At 40.4% G+C, this 15,754-nt stretch overlaps 1 protein-coding gene across 3 annotated transcripts; it reads right to left on the reverse strand.

Moving 5' to 3' along the window:
- Positions 1-420: 420 nt before the first annotated feature.
- Positions 421-14,813, reverse strand: cdk11b (cyclin-dependent kinase 11B). Of its 3 annotated transcripts, none has more exons than XM_023264487.3 (20): positions 14,760-14,813; positions 12,767-12,897; positions 12,500-12,639; positions 12,231-12,358; positions 11,975-12,119; positions 11,350-11,525; positions 10,889-11,014; positions 10,648-10,746; positions 10,238-10,372; positions 9,584-9,658; positions 7,735-7,964; positions 7,527-7,617; positions 7,328-7,449; positions 7,120-7,225; positions 6,829-6,950; positions 5,546-5,653; positions 5,147-5,263; positions 4,572-4,720; positions 1,587-1,776; positions 421-1,003 (listed from the first exon to the last, which is right to left on the reverse strand). In XM_023264487.3, the coding sequence occupies exons 2-20, from the start codon at positions 12,881-12,883 to the stop codon at positions 911-913; spliced, it is 2,469 nt and encodes an 822-aa protein (XP_023120255.1). In that variant the 5' UTR covers positions 12,884-12,897; positions 14,760-14,813; the 3' UTR covers positions 421-910. The 3 variants fall into 3 exon arrangements, with proteins under 3 accessions (XP_023120255.1, XP_023120254.1, XP_035801464.1); XM_023264486.3 differs by lacking the exon at positions 14,760-14,813 and adding an exon at positions 14,712-14,745; XM_035945571.2 differs by lacking the exon at positions 14,760-14,813 and having other exon boundaries at positions 11,350-11,486.
- Between the last annotated feature and the right edge of the window lie 941 nt (positions 14,814-15,754).

Below are 15,754 nucleotides of genomic sequence, written 5' to 3' on the forward strand. Positions count from 1 at the left end.
ACTGATTAATGAACATTTCCATTTGGTGCTGGCTCTGGAAGCCCCAGGGCAAGAGGATTTTTCAGCATCTGTTCCAATGAAAGCGGAGAGTGGTCTTGCAGGGACCAAAGCTCTACTGTTTATTTTTCTTTGGCTCAAAATCAAAGAATTTATTGGTTTAATTCTTAAGTTGCAGAGCCATTTAAAAACAAAAGCCGAGCAAAGTCAGGGCCTCTTTTCCCCTGAAAGAACAAAGTACTGAGACAAAGTGTGCAGTGCAAAGAATGACATCACTTTTGGACACTGACTACCAAGTTGGGTTGAAGGCTGGATTTCTTTTCAGCTCGACTTCCCTGCATTTTTTTTCTCTTCTGGCAGTGTGCAGTTGTGTTTGCATAGCTTGGACCGAGTTTATAAATATAGGGAAAATGGCAGACAAAACAAAGTTTCAAACTTTATTTCTAGGAAAAACACTGCCTCCCTGTCATCAACTGACTTGACATTCCCAAGTTAGTTTCTAACATTATGCTGCATCATTATACAATAGCTCAGGCAGCCAGGAATTACCAACCATTTATAAAAAAAATCTGGTCCTCTCTCATAAAATATGAAAGGAAAAAATCAAACAAAAGTCAAATAAAAAGCTAAACTTCTAGTAGATGTATTGTTGCGTCTCTTCCTCTGGAGCTAAAATGGTCACATTTGAAATAGTGAAGTGGCTTAGAAATACAGAGAAATACCTGAAATTCAACATGTTTAAGCCATTAGTCTTGCTGTTAGACAGTCCTGACTATTTGGAAACAGTTGTAACTGATCAGATACTGATCTGGCCTATAGTTGTAAACCAGTGATACTGTCCGGCTCCAAACAAGTCCCAGAACACTGCTCCATCTTTCTCTGTTAGACAGCCAGATGTCGTACAGTTTGAGGCTCAGAATTTCAGGCTGAATCCCGGGCCAACTGCAGATGCTCCCTGGTTGCTGGTTGTCAGGTGGAAGCCTGTGTCTTTCAGGTCGTCATCTCCCTGGAGAGACACAAAGTTAACTCATAGTAATGCAACACTGCAGTCCATCACACCTCTGATATTGTGTGGCTTCATTTCTTGCATATTTATTACAGAACTGATCAATATTACACTGGTTAGCTTTGGAAAAATCCCTTACCTGAATTAAATAACATATTTGGTTGTGTTTCCACCAAAGTATGCATGAAGATGTAAAATATTAAATCATAGTTTGCTATTATTCTTTCTGGTGTTCAATGGAGAGTATTTATGTCCCATCGCCTGTTTCACAAATCTTTCCACTATGACAACAATTAAAGAGAAACAACCAATATACTTGGCACTGTCTAATTTGTAAAGTAGCACGTACTTATTACCACTTACTTAGAGTGCAAGAATATTAGTATTAGTCCTAAGCTTCCGAGTGAGTAAGACCATTGCTGAAAACGTGAGGAACTAAAGGGTGCTCATCATGGAAAACACAAGGAGGAAATACGCACACACAAGGCAGAAGCCTGTAGGTCTGTAATCTATTTAACACAGACAGCATTCAGAAAGCCTGGTAGCTGTATGTAATGGAGAAAGGGGAGCCTAATGTCCTTACCAGGTGACTGTAGCCCAGGCCTCCCTCGGGTGGACGAGGACTGGTGCCCCTCTTCACCCTCTGCTGCTCGCTCTTGGCTGGCCAGGTGGGGAACATGGAGGGGTCGATGGGGAGTGGTGTCTCTCTGAAGTACTCGTGTTTGAGAGCCTCGTCTGATAAGATCCTCTTACTGGGGCAGTAGGTGAGAAATCTGGAAAACAGTCAATAATCAAGACCATATGGATATGCTTCAAGAAAGAAGCAAAAGAACCCAGACAGTGCAGGTTGCTCTGTGGACTAGAGTAATGACTAGAAAAAGTTTTTTTTGGTTAAGAGGCGATTGGCTGCCAGAACGCCGAGTGGCTGCACTTACCTCTGATTTTTTATGCAATTCATAGAAGTCTGGCATTAAGCTCATTGAAAGCTGTTTCCCCAGTTGGAAAACCAATCAGGGCTCAGGAGGAGTAAACTCTCTGTGCCAGAGCCAGAAAAATAGTAACAAGAAATGGCAAACAAATGACGCAAGCGAGGGTGAGATTGACGCAGCAATACAGTTCATCTAAGAAAGCTGCCTCTGGGGTGAACCAATAGCCAAGGTTGGGGCACGTACCATATGGGCACAAGAGCAAAATCTTTCAAAAAGGAAGCTGTCCCCTAGCAGTCAAGTCTACCAATGTAATGCTGAAAAAAACATCATTCTATCCTTTCTTACATGGACTAACATTGGCAAAGGCATCCAAAATTCTGTTTTGCTTTGGAGGACTTTCACATCTAGCTTTGCAGAAATAGAAAAACTAGTGCTGTTGCCTCATGTAGTGGCAATAACTGCAGCACATAGCCAAAAGAGCCTTTCTGTAGCTGAAATATTTAGATGCAACTCATGATGCATTTCTTTTTGCAACCAAATTCTCTCTTTAAGCGTTTTCATTCTGTTCCTCAGGAATTTTGCGGCACTCATGTAGAGGCTGCATGTCAACAAGCCCAGTGTTGTGGGATTAAAGGTAATTTTTTTTTAAAAAAGATGTTCTATTAGACGGATTTATCTAGTATTAGTCATGGAAAATTAAAATCGTGCAAGTTTTCTTCTTGTATCGAGGAACATAAAAAGTTGTAGCATGGGTACTTGGGGTTAACTGACCATATGTCACATCACACTTTCTGCAGTGCGAGTACCGCACATTGCAATGTCAACGCTCACGATATATGGTATGTGCCCCGTTAAGTTAAAAGAAGCACTGTTGGAACGTATAGGCCGTGTTGTGGCATTTTCATGTTGAAAGTATGAACTAAACTGCAAACTCTGGACAGACAATCTGGACACAATACGCAGCCCAGACATGAGGGGTCAGAGAGTCTATGCAAGAAGCCCTAATTACACATGACAGGATCAACACAGCATAATGGAGAGCTGCTCAGCTGTGATAATTGGCTTTCAAACGAACTGTGTCTGATTGGAATCCTCCACATGTGAGCCAGGGCATTGTGCTCAATTAACACCTGAGTAAAAGGATTTTACTAAGCAAACTGTGTCTGTTTTAATATGAAAGGAATCCCTGAGAGGGATTAGTGACTGGGATTAGACTGATACCATGTGTGTAAAAGGGACAATCCTCCACTTGTGTCAAAATCATTGTTTTTGTTTTGGAATTTCAAGAATGTGAGCTCTTCCTGCAACTGTGTGCATCCTCCTCCTCTGGAGCCAGCTGGTATTCATTTCAGTCATACAGTCCTATTTATACCTGTGACACCAAGTGATGGAAATTAATAAATAGGGAAAAAGAGCCAGCAGTATTCTGGACCTTTAGGCTGAAAATTGCAAATCAAAATGTCTCATCTCTTACACTCTGAAGTAGTAACAGTATAACAGGTTAAAAAAAAATCAACTGTGTGTCCAAGGCTCTCCTCAGGTTGGACACTTAATGTCTTCAAACACTTTCCTACATGGGGGCGTGTGATATTCCAAATAGTTCTGTGATGTCTACTTGCCAAACTACACCTCCAAACGGCTCCTGCACTGCTCTGTTCTAAAGCTTTTCAAACAGCCCTTCCCTATGTGTTGACCTGCTGTGGTCGGAATCTGTCCCTGGGTAAATGCTTTGTGAATCTTCAGACAGCTGGAAGGTTTCAGTGGTGCTGGACAGGCGCCAAACTTCCACTGAACCGTGATCCCTCCAGCAGCACAGCGGACATGTTGTTACCATCCTCTGCAGCTGCAAGCTAACTGAGTAGTATGGTTTTGTCATTTACAGGTGTAGACAAAAAGGCTCTGTGGGTGGGTAAAGGTCTGAGAGGAGAGCTGAGAGGCTCCTCTCTGCTCGTTGCAGCTGCTAAACAATGCTGATCTTTGGAATGTGCAAGAAAGAATTATGAACCTATTACTCAGTGTGTGAAAATGATTTTCCGTATTAAATTTGTGTTTTCTAGAACATTTTCCTCTAGTGTGGAGCATCACCATGGTGAGTGTGTCTGTGAAACGGAACAAGGGAATGGAACGGGACTCCTGCTGGGGCATGTTGATGTATTACTAATCCACTACTGTTGTCATGTTTTAGGTCAGCTTGCCAGAAATACACTGACTGAATAAAAAAAAAGCTCTGGATAGAGTAAGAATATTTGACAGGGTAAGAATGAATTTGTTCAAGTGCAGCAATTGCCATGGTTTGATCCATGTTGATTTTAATTTATACATAAATTTTATCAATGTGTTTTCTATCCTGTCTGAAAAGGCTGCCATGAAATATTTTAAACACAATACCTATAGAGTTATTGCCTGATCCTATAATTTTGAGCTTTGAGAAACCAGATCTAAAAATCCTGCAAACTGTCAAATTATGTCAGGTAACAAATACTACTAAGTATTTGATCATTTTTCTTTTTCTTTTTCATCACACAGTCACAGGCAGACCCAAAAAACAGCAGGACTACTGTAATCAGACTGACTGCAGTGCAGTGTGTCAGGTGTAATATGTCTTATGTATAGAGTAAGAGAGTCTTTAAGAATCCTACTTGTTCATGAGGTCAAAGCCTTGGTCTGACAGAAGAGCTCCAAAACGCTTTCGCAGATTGTTGTAGGGATACTCTGTAAAAGTCATCTTCTTCACAGCGGGTAGCTCACTGTAGCCGGGCCAGATCTTTTCACTGGGTGACCCTAGATCCTGCAGTCAACACACACACATCAGCAGGCATACTTCCATTGCAACCAGAGATGGATATGAGATATTCCCACTTTAGCTGATGTATTCATCAACCGCAGACATGTGGCATTAACCCAGTCCTAAGTACATTTCAATACTTCAACTCATCATTGGGGAGGACCTGAATGACATCAGTCCATATGGCTGCTCTGCTTTATGTAGTTCATCTACTGAAAATTAATCAGCCAGCTATAGTGGGCTTTGCAGATTTTTAACCACTTCCTCCGCTTGGTTGGTGTCTAGCAACAGCTCCACTCTGTGGTGCACTGCCAAACTGCATGACAGCATGCTCAAATACACGAAAGAATTACGGGCAATAAACAGAAGAGCTTTATCCTTTATGGCGACAATTTACTTCTTTTCATAAGAGCAAACAAGCGCATTTACCTTGAAAATCTTGTTAATTTGGTCAATTTCAGATTTTCCAGGGAAAAGAGGTTTCTGGGTAAGAAGTTCGCCAAATATGCAGCCCACAGACCACATGTCCACAGCTGTCGAGTACTCCTGCGGAGAGAAGAACAAACAAAGTGGCAGTCCGCAGAAACATAATGTAGACAGTCTGCTTGGCACGTTTCTGTCTGAATTTGTCTCGTGTGTTAAAGTGGATGTGCTCTAATGGGTTGCTGGGCCTCTGCCGTCTGGCTACATAAATCATACACTCTTAAACTCAAATTGCATTTAGTGGTATTTAGTATTTTGCAAGCCAAATGTTTCACATATGTGGTCTCCTCTTGCAAATATATCTTTGGGTAAAACAATCAATCAAGTCTCAACATGAATTCTCACCTTGGCTCCAAGCAGCAGCTCTGGTGATCTGTACCACAGGGTCACCACTACAGGAGTGTAAGGCTTCAGGGGAGAACCGTATTCACGGGCCAAACCAAAGTCACCAATCTACAGTTCAAGACAGATGAGAGACAACTAAATTTAAAAAAGTAAAAAGAGAAATTTGAAAAATGTTTTTCTATTTTAGAATTAGGTCTTTTTCTTTTGTGTTGAAGTCTCATTCACACACATGGATTCTGCCTTGCTGCAGCTAACCTTCATTCCTCTCCTTTCCAGGGCATATCTCCACCTCTCTAGATTTTCCGCCACCTGCTCCCTGCTCTCACTACAGATCACAATGTCGTCTGCAAACATCATAGTCCATGGAAATTCCTGTCTAACCTCGTGTGTCAGCCTGTCCATCACCATAGCGAACTAGAAGTGGCTCAGAGCTAATCCTTGATGCAGTCCCACCTATACATTGAACTCCTCTGTACCACCAACAGCACACCTCACCACTGTCTTACAGCCCTCATACATGTCCTCCACCACTCTAACATACTTCTCTGACACTCCACACTTCCTCACGCAACACCACAGTTCCTCTCTCTGCACCCTGTCATATGTTTTCTCTGAATCTACAAAAACACAATGCAGCTCCCTCTGACCTTCTCTATCAACAGTTGGAGTGTGTGTGTGGGTCTGCTCTGACTGACGCTGGCAGACAGAAATAAGTATTCAAAAGTGTGGTTAAACTTAATCAGAGTCCGTGTTGGCAGTGCTCATTGCCACAATTGCAACAATGCATTGGAGGATAAAACAAGCTGTTACACATCAATCTGACGTGGATTGCATGGTAGGCAAACCAGCTTTCTGTCAGTCTGCCTTATCTGCTTCAATTAGTGATTCCAACATTTAACAGAATGTCATTAATAAGGGCTGGAAAATTTCAGTATTTCCCGTGTAATAAATTGAAAACGTGATGAAATAAAAAGCGCACTGTTACTCACGGAGGCATGAATTTATTAAACCACAAGCACGACAGTAGGTTAGATACAGTGTAGAATTCATATTCTAAACTGAAGACTTTGTGATTTCCTAATTGCATTTCTTTAAGTTGTTCAGCCCAACTTTATTCTTCAGGACATGTTTCAGCTACATGAAATGGCGCTTTCCAATTAATTATGCTGTGGACTAAATGAAATGCACAGGCATGTCTCAGAGAGACAAGTTGTTGATGAGGTAACAGCAAACTAAGCCCTTTAATTTGCAGGACATGAGTGAGAACTGTAGTTCTACCATACCTTGAGAATACCCTTGTGGCTCAGCAGCAGATTGGATGTCTTCAGGTCACGATGAAGAATCCAGTTGTCGTGGAGATGTCGGACTCCTCGAAGCAGCTGAATCATGAGAGTCTTTACTTCTCCTGAAAGATATGATGTCATGCTTTACAAATTTTTGTGAGGTGGAGGAGAAACATTCACTGCTAAATAAAAAAGCAAAGAAAATCTCACATTTTAATGAAGTCTGAAAATGATTTTTCAACTTGTCATACTCCGAAAAATGAGCCAAAGCTCAGTAATGCTTTGTATTACCTGGCAGGAAGGGCTGTTTCATTGTTTCCATCAGACTCTTCAGGTCATGTTCAACATAGTTCATCACAATGTAGATCTTGTCCATATTGCTTCCAACAACTATTTCCTGATATAGTGACGGAAAAAAAGAGGTCAGATTCACCGAACACTTTTAGTCAGAAATAGCTTATTGTTTGGTTTATAGCAGATATTTTTAAAATTCTCTCACCCGAACTGTGACAATGTTTGGATGTTGAGCTTTCAAAATAGTATTGATCTCTCTTAAAGATGTGATGGGAAAGCCCTCCTTCTCCTTCTCCATCTTCAGCCTTTTCAGGGCAACAATCTCATCTGCAAACATGATGTTGTGTTCAATGTTCATTCATTAAACACAAAACACAAATTCATCTGCGCGTTTGTTTTCATACCAGTCTTTTTGTCCTTGGCTCTGTACACCACACCATAGGTTCCCTCCTCTATTCGGTTGAGACACTGAAATTCTTCAACACTTCGGCAACCCTGAACACAAAATTTAATTCAAGACCATAGCATTACAGTATAAGATAATGACAAAAACGTGTAATTTGTGGCTGACATGGATTATGTGCATAGTGTTGGTGTCGTGTTGCCGCTGACCTGTAAAGCAGGCAGATATTTGGGCAGCTCTTTCTTCAGCTCCACAGGTGAAATTGGAGGCGAATCTGGGATGTAGTTCTCTTCAGGAGTAGGGGAGCGAGAATGAGTTTGAGACTGAGGGGTGGGGTCACCCTCTCCAGCTTCTTCATCCTCCTCCTCCTCCTCTTCCTCCTCCTCCTCCATGTCCTCACCACTCTCCTCAGAGTCATGGTCGAAACGGGACTCTGGCACTATGAGGCGAAGGATGAAGTCAGTTTAGCATTGGTATGTTATGCACTTTGTGAAACACTATACGTAATAGGGCTGGACGATATGGCCTAAAAAAAAAAATTTCAGATTTTTTCACAAAAAATCCCAATTCACGATTTATCCGATTTTTTTTACCCCGTACCTAATCTCTGCATGCCGGAGTCCACTCTACTTTATGCTGCGGCCCTCTCCAGGTAAACACACCGGATCGCAGCTGGAAATGCGCCGCATGTGGCATGCTGGTCCGGTTGCGGTGCGTTTCCTGCTGCGATCCGGTATGTTTACCCGGAGAGGGCCGCAGCTCATTTGCATAAAGTAGACTGACTTCTACTTTATGCAAATTGGATGCAGCATGTGGAGATCCCACGCATCGTTAAACTGTCCTCAAACTTCTAAACTAGGCGTCAGTGACCTAAAACAAGGACAGATTCAGCTGCTGCACAGATTATTTCTCGCCTCAAATGCTTTCAGAAATACTTTTCGGTGATGTGTTTTTGAAATAAAAGGGAAAGTTTGCGGCCGAGCCGCTGTGTTTATCCGACTTGTCTGCCGGACCGTCCAGCCGAAAGCTCGGTCATGTGACCACGTAGCGGCCTGCTGTTGCTCAGTGCTGTCATGTGACCATGTTGTGGTCCGCTAGTGACCACCCGCCGTCCGTGTGATTTTCAGATGCGGTGCGTTGCCGTGCGGGAAAATCGCATCTAGTGGACACGTGACTTTAGATCTGCACCGCTCGCCACCATGTTGTTTGTGTATCAAGCACGGGAGGGAGGGGGGTGCGCACTCTGAACTACGGGAGCCCAGCGGGAAGGCGTTGGTGGCGGATGTTGATGAGAAAATCGATTTTCATTAAAACAAATCGACATTAAGTACAAAGTCGAATTAATCGATAAAATCGATTTATCGCCCAGCCCTACACTATAATTATCATAAACAGCTTCATATAGTGCATTTCCTAGAGGGCAAGTTCATAAATTCAAATTGCTGTTTTTGTATAAACTACAGAATAACACCAAAATTTATTTAAGAAAATCACAAAACTCTATTGTTTAAATCTTTCCTTTTGAGAGACAGAGTAACAGTGACTTAAGCTTGAGTTTCACATAACTAAATTATCAGAATTTTTGTATAAATATTTAACCAGCTGATTATTTGATCAATCTGTCTATGCACAACCATGAAGATAGATCAGTTCACAGGTGGTCAAGATAATGGTAAGATGCCGTTGAGCGCTCCAGAAAGAACCAATGAGGACTTTCTATTAAGGTACATGTTTTGCCTTTTTTCACACTAAGACAACTGAAAAAGTCTGATATCTGTTTTCTCTGCTATGTAGAAACTCTTGTTAATGGGACTACCAGTTCCTCAGCACTTAGAACACACATTGTGTCTTTAAGAAACCTGTAGCAAGGAGTCCTGACAAGGCATTTCATTCAAGCTTCACCCAGAATTTATAAATAAAACTTCAAAATGCACAGCAGACAAAGCTAAAGAAACAAACCTTCCATATATAAAGCGGTTAATTTTCATGCTGTGTCTGATTTTATTTCAGAAAACCTCTAATTAGAACTACACTATTAACACAGAGTTGTTTACACACCTGCAGGTATATGATTTCCATTTTCCCTCTCCTCTTCAAAGTCTTCCTCTGACTGCTCATCATCACTCACGTCCTCTGTAAGGGAAAAAGCCAAAAACCGTCTTAACTCCAAAACCCACCGGCAGGCTTGAAAGGACAATTGCACAATTAATCATGACTACAAACTGTAAAAACAAAAGATATTGTTGAGTTTTCATCTTTCCAACAGCCCTAAAATCAGTCACCTGAGAGGTGCTGTTCTGTTTTACAAATTTATGCTTAAAATTTTAATATTTAAAGAAAATCACTTTATTCTACATTACTTTAATAAAAAAAAATACACCATTTGCATCAGATTCTGTAAAAAAATAAAATTCTGCAGTCCTCTGTGCAACAGCAAAGCCATTAGTGACTCAACTGTTACACCTGTCAGCCCTTGGAAAAATGTTGTAATGTTGATGCTATTTTTTTTTATTTTTGTAAATAAATAATTTAGGAAATTCAATTTACTTTTTTTCTCATTTTACTATATATGTAATTATGACTTTGTTACATTGCACAGAAGCCACGGAATTCTCCTTAAACTCACAGTGAGTAAAAATGGGACAGGAGCTTGAAGTTCAGAGTTTTAAGCTTGTGATACTTGACTTGACAAAGCCAAGTAAAAGATTTTACCTGCACTCTGCTCAGACCTTCCTGAGCCTGAAACAGACTCCTCCTCCTCCTCTTCTTCTTCACCCTCACTCTGGCTGCTGGACTCCTCTTCGTCATCCTCCTCATCCTCCTCTTCGTCAGAGCCTGATCCTGATGCTAAATGAGATGAAAAAGTTTTTAAAGACAAATTTTAAAGACAGTGATCAGTCCTGGTAAAATTAAAAAAAAATAAAATTAACATACATAATGGATTATCCTTGTCTCATTTTCCTCAGTTAACATCTGAAGTAAGGTGAAGATATCTAGCTACCTACAGACGTTCAGCCATTTACATTATTACAACCCTTGTAATATTAAGCATTTGCTGTAGTGTGGTCTTTGAATGTGACATCCTGCTGATCATTAGAAGTGTAAGTTATGTCATCCGTTACCCAAGGAAGATTCTGCGGTGCTGGTCTTCCTTTCACTGTCACTTATGTCCTGGAGGTCGGCGAGCAGGTCTTTACTCTCTGGCTTCTCCTCCTTCGATGCTGCAGGAAAAAAAAAGTAGTGTGAGCTATGCTCTTGTGGAATTACTGAACCAGCAAATAATGAAAGGATACAGTTAGGAAAAAATGACTAAAAGCTATGATAGATAGTTTTTGGAAATCATAGATTTTATGGTGAACTCACTTGCACTTTTCCGTGGTTCACTGTGCTCAGGCCTGTCCCGGGGAACACGGGTGGGACTACGACTGCGGTGACTTTGTTTTGGCTTGTCATCATACTCGTCAGGTAGCATCCGGTGATGAGATGGCACTTTGAAGAAGAAGTCTCTTATTAATCACTGCAGCAAAGTTAGCTTCATAGTTCACAGAGTTTAAAAATTAAAGTCGCCATGGTTGGTGGTAGGATAGTGACCCTGGATGCTTTCATATTTATGCTTCAAAGAATAAGTTTCCATTTTAGAAAATTCTCATTTGCTTCTTTTTTCCAGTTACAACAAAAAACCTATGTGATTCTTATCTTTGTGTTTTATTTACACAACTAGCAGCAAAGCCTGTTTAGCATCATTAAGCATGAAGAATAAACAAAGAAAAGCTCTGTACAAAGCGAAAAAATGCCCTTGCTGTTTAATTGCTACAGTCACCAACCTTCCCGTCGAGCCCCTCTTTCTTTGCGTCGCTCTTCAGCCCTTCTTTCCCGATCTTTAAGCTCGCGTTGTTCTTTCTGCTGTTCGCGCAGCTTTCTGTCCCGTTCGCGCTGGCGCTCCAGCTGCTCCAGCCGGTCCCTGTGGTCCAAAAAAAACCCAGGAAAGTCCACTCGAGGTCTGTTCAGATAACCGAAAGGTCAATCTTGTAACTGTGATCTTTAGTTGGTTAAAACAGATTTGTGTTTTAGTGTCATCATGATCCTGCATTATTTATGAGGCCTTGATTTAATTAGTAAACAAACAAGCAGACAAACCAAAAACATTGCCATCTTATACATTTTTAACAGTCTGTGTTTTGAGTAACTGAATGTCCTTTAAAAAGTACTTCAAATTTACTCCTACAGAAATGTCTTTCTAAAAAAAATTTTAAAAAGGTTTTAACATCTTAGGGAGACATAATAACAATCCCAATTCAACAAAACAATTCAACAAAACAACTGCTGGCACTGAAATAATGTACACTTCAGTAATGTGAAGCTGGAATATACTACTTCAAAAAAATATAGATCTGTATTTAACTAAGACAAGACCATTTAAAATGTATTTTTTCCAAAGTTGGTGCTAACCTTTCTCTGCGTGAATGAGCTCTGGCTTGTTCCCTTCGTTTCTGCCTCTCCCAGTCTCGCCGGGCTTTGTCTTCTTCCCACTGACGCTTCCTGCGGTCGCTCTCTCGCTCTTTTTCTTTCTCTTTGGGTCGTACATGTTTCCCTGCTGTATATGTAAAAACCATGAGTGGATGCAGATTGGAATAAAATCATTCCCAAATATGTCGCATCTAAGTGTAAAACAATGTGTCTGTGTAATTAAGCAGAATTCCTGTACCTCCTTCAGCAGAGTGACTGCGATGACGTCTTTTATCTTTTCTCTTCTCTTCCTTTCTGTGGTGAGATTTGTCCTTCCTTGCAATTTGCTGTGGAGGCTTGATTGCTAGTGATTCATCTTCCTCTCCTCTAGTATAAATACAACAAAAACATTGTGAGACTGTTAAGAGCCAGCAAAAACATTACATGGATACTAACTTCCACCATAAAGTACAGTTCCTTGAATTATCAGTTTCCATAATTGTCTTTGTGTTGCACAATTCCAAGTACCTGTCCTCTGTTGAGTCTTCCCGTGCGTACGGGGAATTACGAATTGTTATTTCCATCCTTTGATCCCGTAGTTCTCCTTCCTCCGGAGTGTCTCGTTTGGCTTCCCGATCATCCGCCTGTGGAACAAGGCCTTGTGTAAACTACACATGAGAGAAAGAGCAGAACTCATGGTTAAAGAAAGAGAGAAATGATCATTCATTTTGTTTTCACCACTGTATCAATATGCATATGTGATACTAGTCTTAGATTAGCCTTGAGATACTTTACATTTTTCTGACGCTTAAGATCTGTTTTCTCTTCTAATTCTCTTCTACGCTTTTTCTCTAGTAGGATTTCGTCAAGAGTTTTTACTTTCCAGGTCTCCTTTTCGTCCCCCATCAGCATCCACTCTCCACCACCTATTTCAGATCACAAACACACATACAACACTGAAGGTTCACGTCATTTCAGCTCAGCTTCATATGAATCACAAATATTTAACAGATCCATGATAAAAAGGTGTCTTCCACTTGTTGGTCAATGGTGTAATTTGATGCACATTTTACTTTGATGTAAGCTATCAAAATACAGCATACATCTGAAGTGAGTACACCTCTGTGGAAGATCGCTTAAAAGTCAAATAATTTAAGATTGAATCACCTCTTAACAACTGCTATATGTCTATGGTAAACAGTAGAATATTTGATTCTAATCAAAAATAATACTTTGTATTGGAACTTTCTCAATTTTTGACCTATGGTCTATGTTTACCTACATGTCTGCATCATGGCTCCATTTAGAAAAGCATTGCCAGAGGAGATTAAAAAAAAAAAATCTGATAATGACATTTTATAAAGATGGAAAAGGACCTTGGAAGACCAGTGACCAACTATAATCAGTTGAAACACAGTTGCAGCAGAGGTTATATCAAAATATTGGCTGACAAGATGACTCCCAGTCTGCAAAACCTTTGCAAAGAGGAATATTCCTGCATGGTAATTATCCAAAACACACTGCCAAAAATCACACAAGAGTTTGCAATGAAGAAACAAGTGCAATATATGACCTGATCAAGTATGTTGCCTGAATTAAGTCCAAGAGAACAATTTTGGAGTATTTTACAGAGAAATGCATCGAACAAACCCCCTTCAACAGAGTGTGGCTGAAACACATTGTCTCGTGATGACTGACATAATGTCTCTCCGGAAATTTGGTGTATTTCCTGCTGAACAGGATTGATTCTTTCATCAAAAATAAAACTGAACAGGCAAAATATTGAAAAAATGCACTGAGATACAACTGTGAGGTCTGTATTTTCATCATAGTCAATCTAAACCGTTTTTAATTTACATGACAACAAAAAGTCGGCTGATCAATTTAGAGGTGATGCATTTACTGCAAGACGATTCAATCATTTGATATCTAAGTGACAGGGGTGTGCTCATTTCTGCTGTATACTGTAAGCCTAACGGTATGTCTTTCTTTCAAAATGTCAGATGTCGAGGCCCTGTGAAACGTTGTTGTTTAATATCCATCATAAATTGAGATGATCTTTGAAAATGTGGAGTATTTTCCAGTATTTTCCAGTTAAACGGCATACGTTATAGCTGCGGAACTTATTTCAATGAGATATCTGTCACAACTAGTTACACGCTCTTTGTCCCAGTTCTTTCCCACCTAAATGCAATGTGATTATGTTCAATAACGCCAGACGCTTCCTGACAAGTGTTGCTCAGTGTCATGTTTAAGGCAACTGTCCCAGCTCATTCGAAAATAACAGACATGGACTCGAGTGACGTTTCTATACACTGAGTGGCGTTGACAATAACGTTTAGCCTCAGGTTGACATCGAGCTGCATCGTTGTCTTACAAAAACATGGGTGTGCAGCTAAGCTAGGCCAGTTAAGCAGACGAAGATAGTCCCATAATTTTACAGCTTCTAATATAACTTTAGTGACAAATTTTAAGGCGGCAGCAGCATATAATAGCACGCTGAGTGAAATGGTTAAAAAGTTAGCTATTTCTGACTCCGTTGTGTGTTGTGAGTAAAGCGGTTGACGCTAACACATTAGCAGGCTAGCGTTAGCTAGGAAAAATTTGCACAGGCGATTGTTGCTAAACATCTTCTGCGGCTAGCTACACGACTCTGGAAACAGCAGTGAATACAGTCATTACAGCTATAAACAGCCCAACATACAGCAGTGTCTACAACTCGAATTAACAAGCTACATGCCGTGAATGACGACATTTTTCACAGAGCAGATGAAAACGTTCCACCGACCTGAAAGATGCGTAGCACACCGGAACGCGTCGAGAACGTTCACAAAGCTTCCGGTGTGAAACAATCATTTCCTGTAAATAAAACATAGTATAATGTAAGGTAATATAATATAATTAACCCTTGATTTGAACTATTTACTGCCACGGCTACAATTATTATTCATCTTAATATTTACTATATTGACAGCAAATACCTCAATCTTTTTTTTTTTTTTTTTTTTTTTAAAATTTCACACTGATAGATGTTTTTCCATGGCAGTGTAGGTGCAGGGATCTGTAGTATTTCGCAGGATATTAGTATTCTTTTCCCAATATTAATAGTTACAGCGGTCATTTTATATACGAAGGTCTTTAATTTTCAAAATCAACCTGTGCATGAGGGGGCAGCAGCACTCAACACTGAGGGTAAAAGCCCTGACAGACCTCGGACCCATTGGTGTCTCATGGGTCACTGGAGCAAGTTCTGACCACTTCCTCCGGTACTGGTAGAGGAGGTAATATGTACATTTTAAAACAACATATGATATTTGTTTCAAAAATCATTTTCTGATATCAGCCAATATCAAGTGAAACCATCATTTAAATATGTAATCCTTTGCTCTCATTGAATTGGTCTGAACATACAGAAACCAAAAATAATATGAGTTTTTCTGCATGGAGTGAAGGTCAGAGGTCAGGACTATTGTAAAATGAGAGGGACCCTGAGATTGCTGGATTTCCTCACATCTACAAACAAAAGAGGTTGCTGTTAATACAGGACACCCAGAGCTTAATGTTTATCCTCAAGAGTACAGTCAAGGAATAACAATAAAAGTGGTGTTAAATTTTATCAAAGGTTTTAATGCACAGTGGAGTCCCCGAACACCTTCAACACGTGTATTGCATTGCATTCCACTATCTGCGCAGGATGTTATGAAACCGGAGGTTAGCAAACCTTACAGGGCTTGGATGGGACTTTATCACTGAGAAAGAGTCATATAATAAGGGAAAACTGAA

This window comes from Amphiprion ocellaris, chromosome 8 (genome assembly GCF_022539595.1).
Source record: "Amphiprion ocellaris isolate individual 3 ecotype Okinawa chromosome 8, ASM2253959v1, whole genome shotgun sequence".
NCBI classification, from domain to species: Eukaryota; Metazoa; Chordata; class Actinopteri; family Pomacentridae; genus Amphiprion; species Amphiprion ocellaris.

What these genes read in the sequence shown, in the direction of transcription:
- cdk11b (XM_023264487.3), bottom strand. Translation starts at nt 12,883, where the DNA reads ATGCTGATGGGGGACGAAAAGGAGACCTGGAAAGTAAAAACTCTTGAC. An exon ending in GAAGACTCAACAGAGGACAG is followed by an intron (nt 12,359 to 12,499) that starts GTACTTGGAATT and finishes TATTTATACTAG; the next exon opens with AGGAGAGGAAGATGAATCAC. An exon ending in AATATCTGCCTGCTTTACAG is followed by an intron (nt 7,618 to 7,734) that starts GTCAGCGGCAAC and finishes TTTTGTGTTCAG; the next exon opens with GGTTGCCGAAGTGTTGAAGA.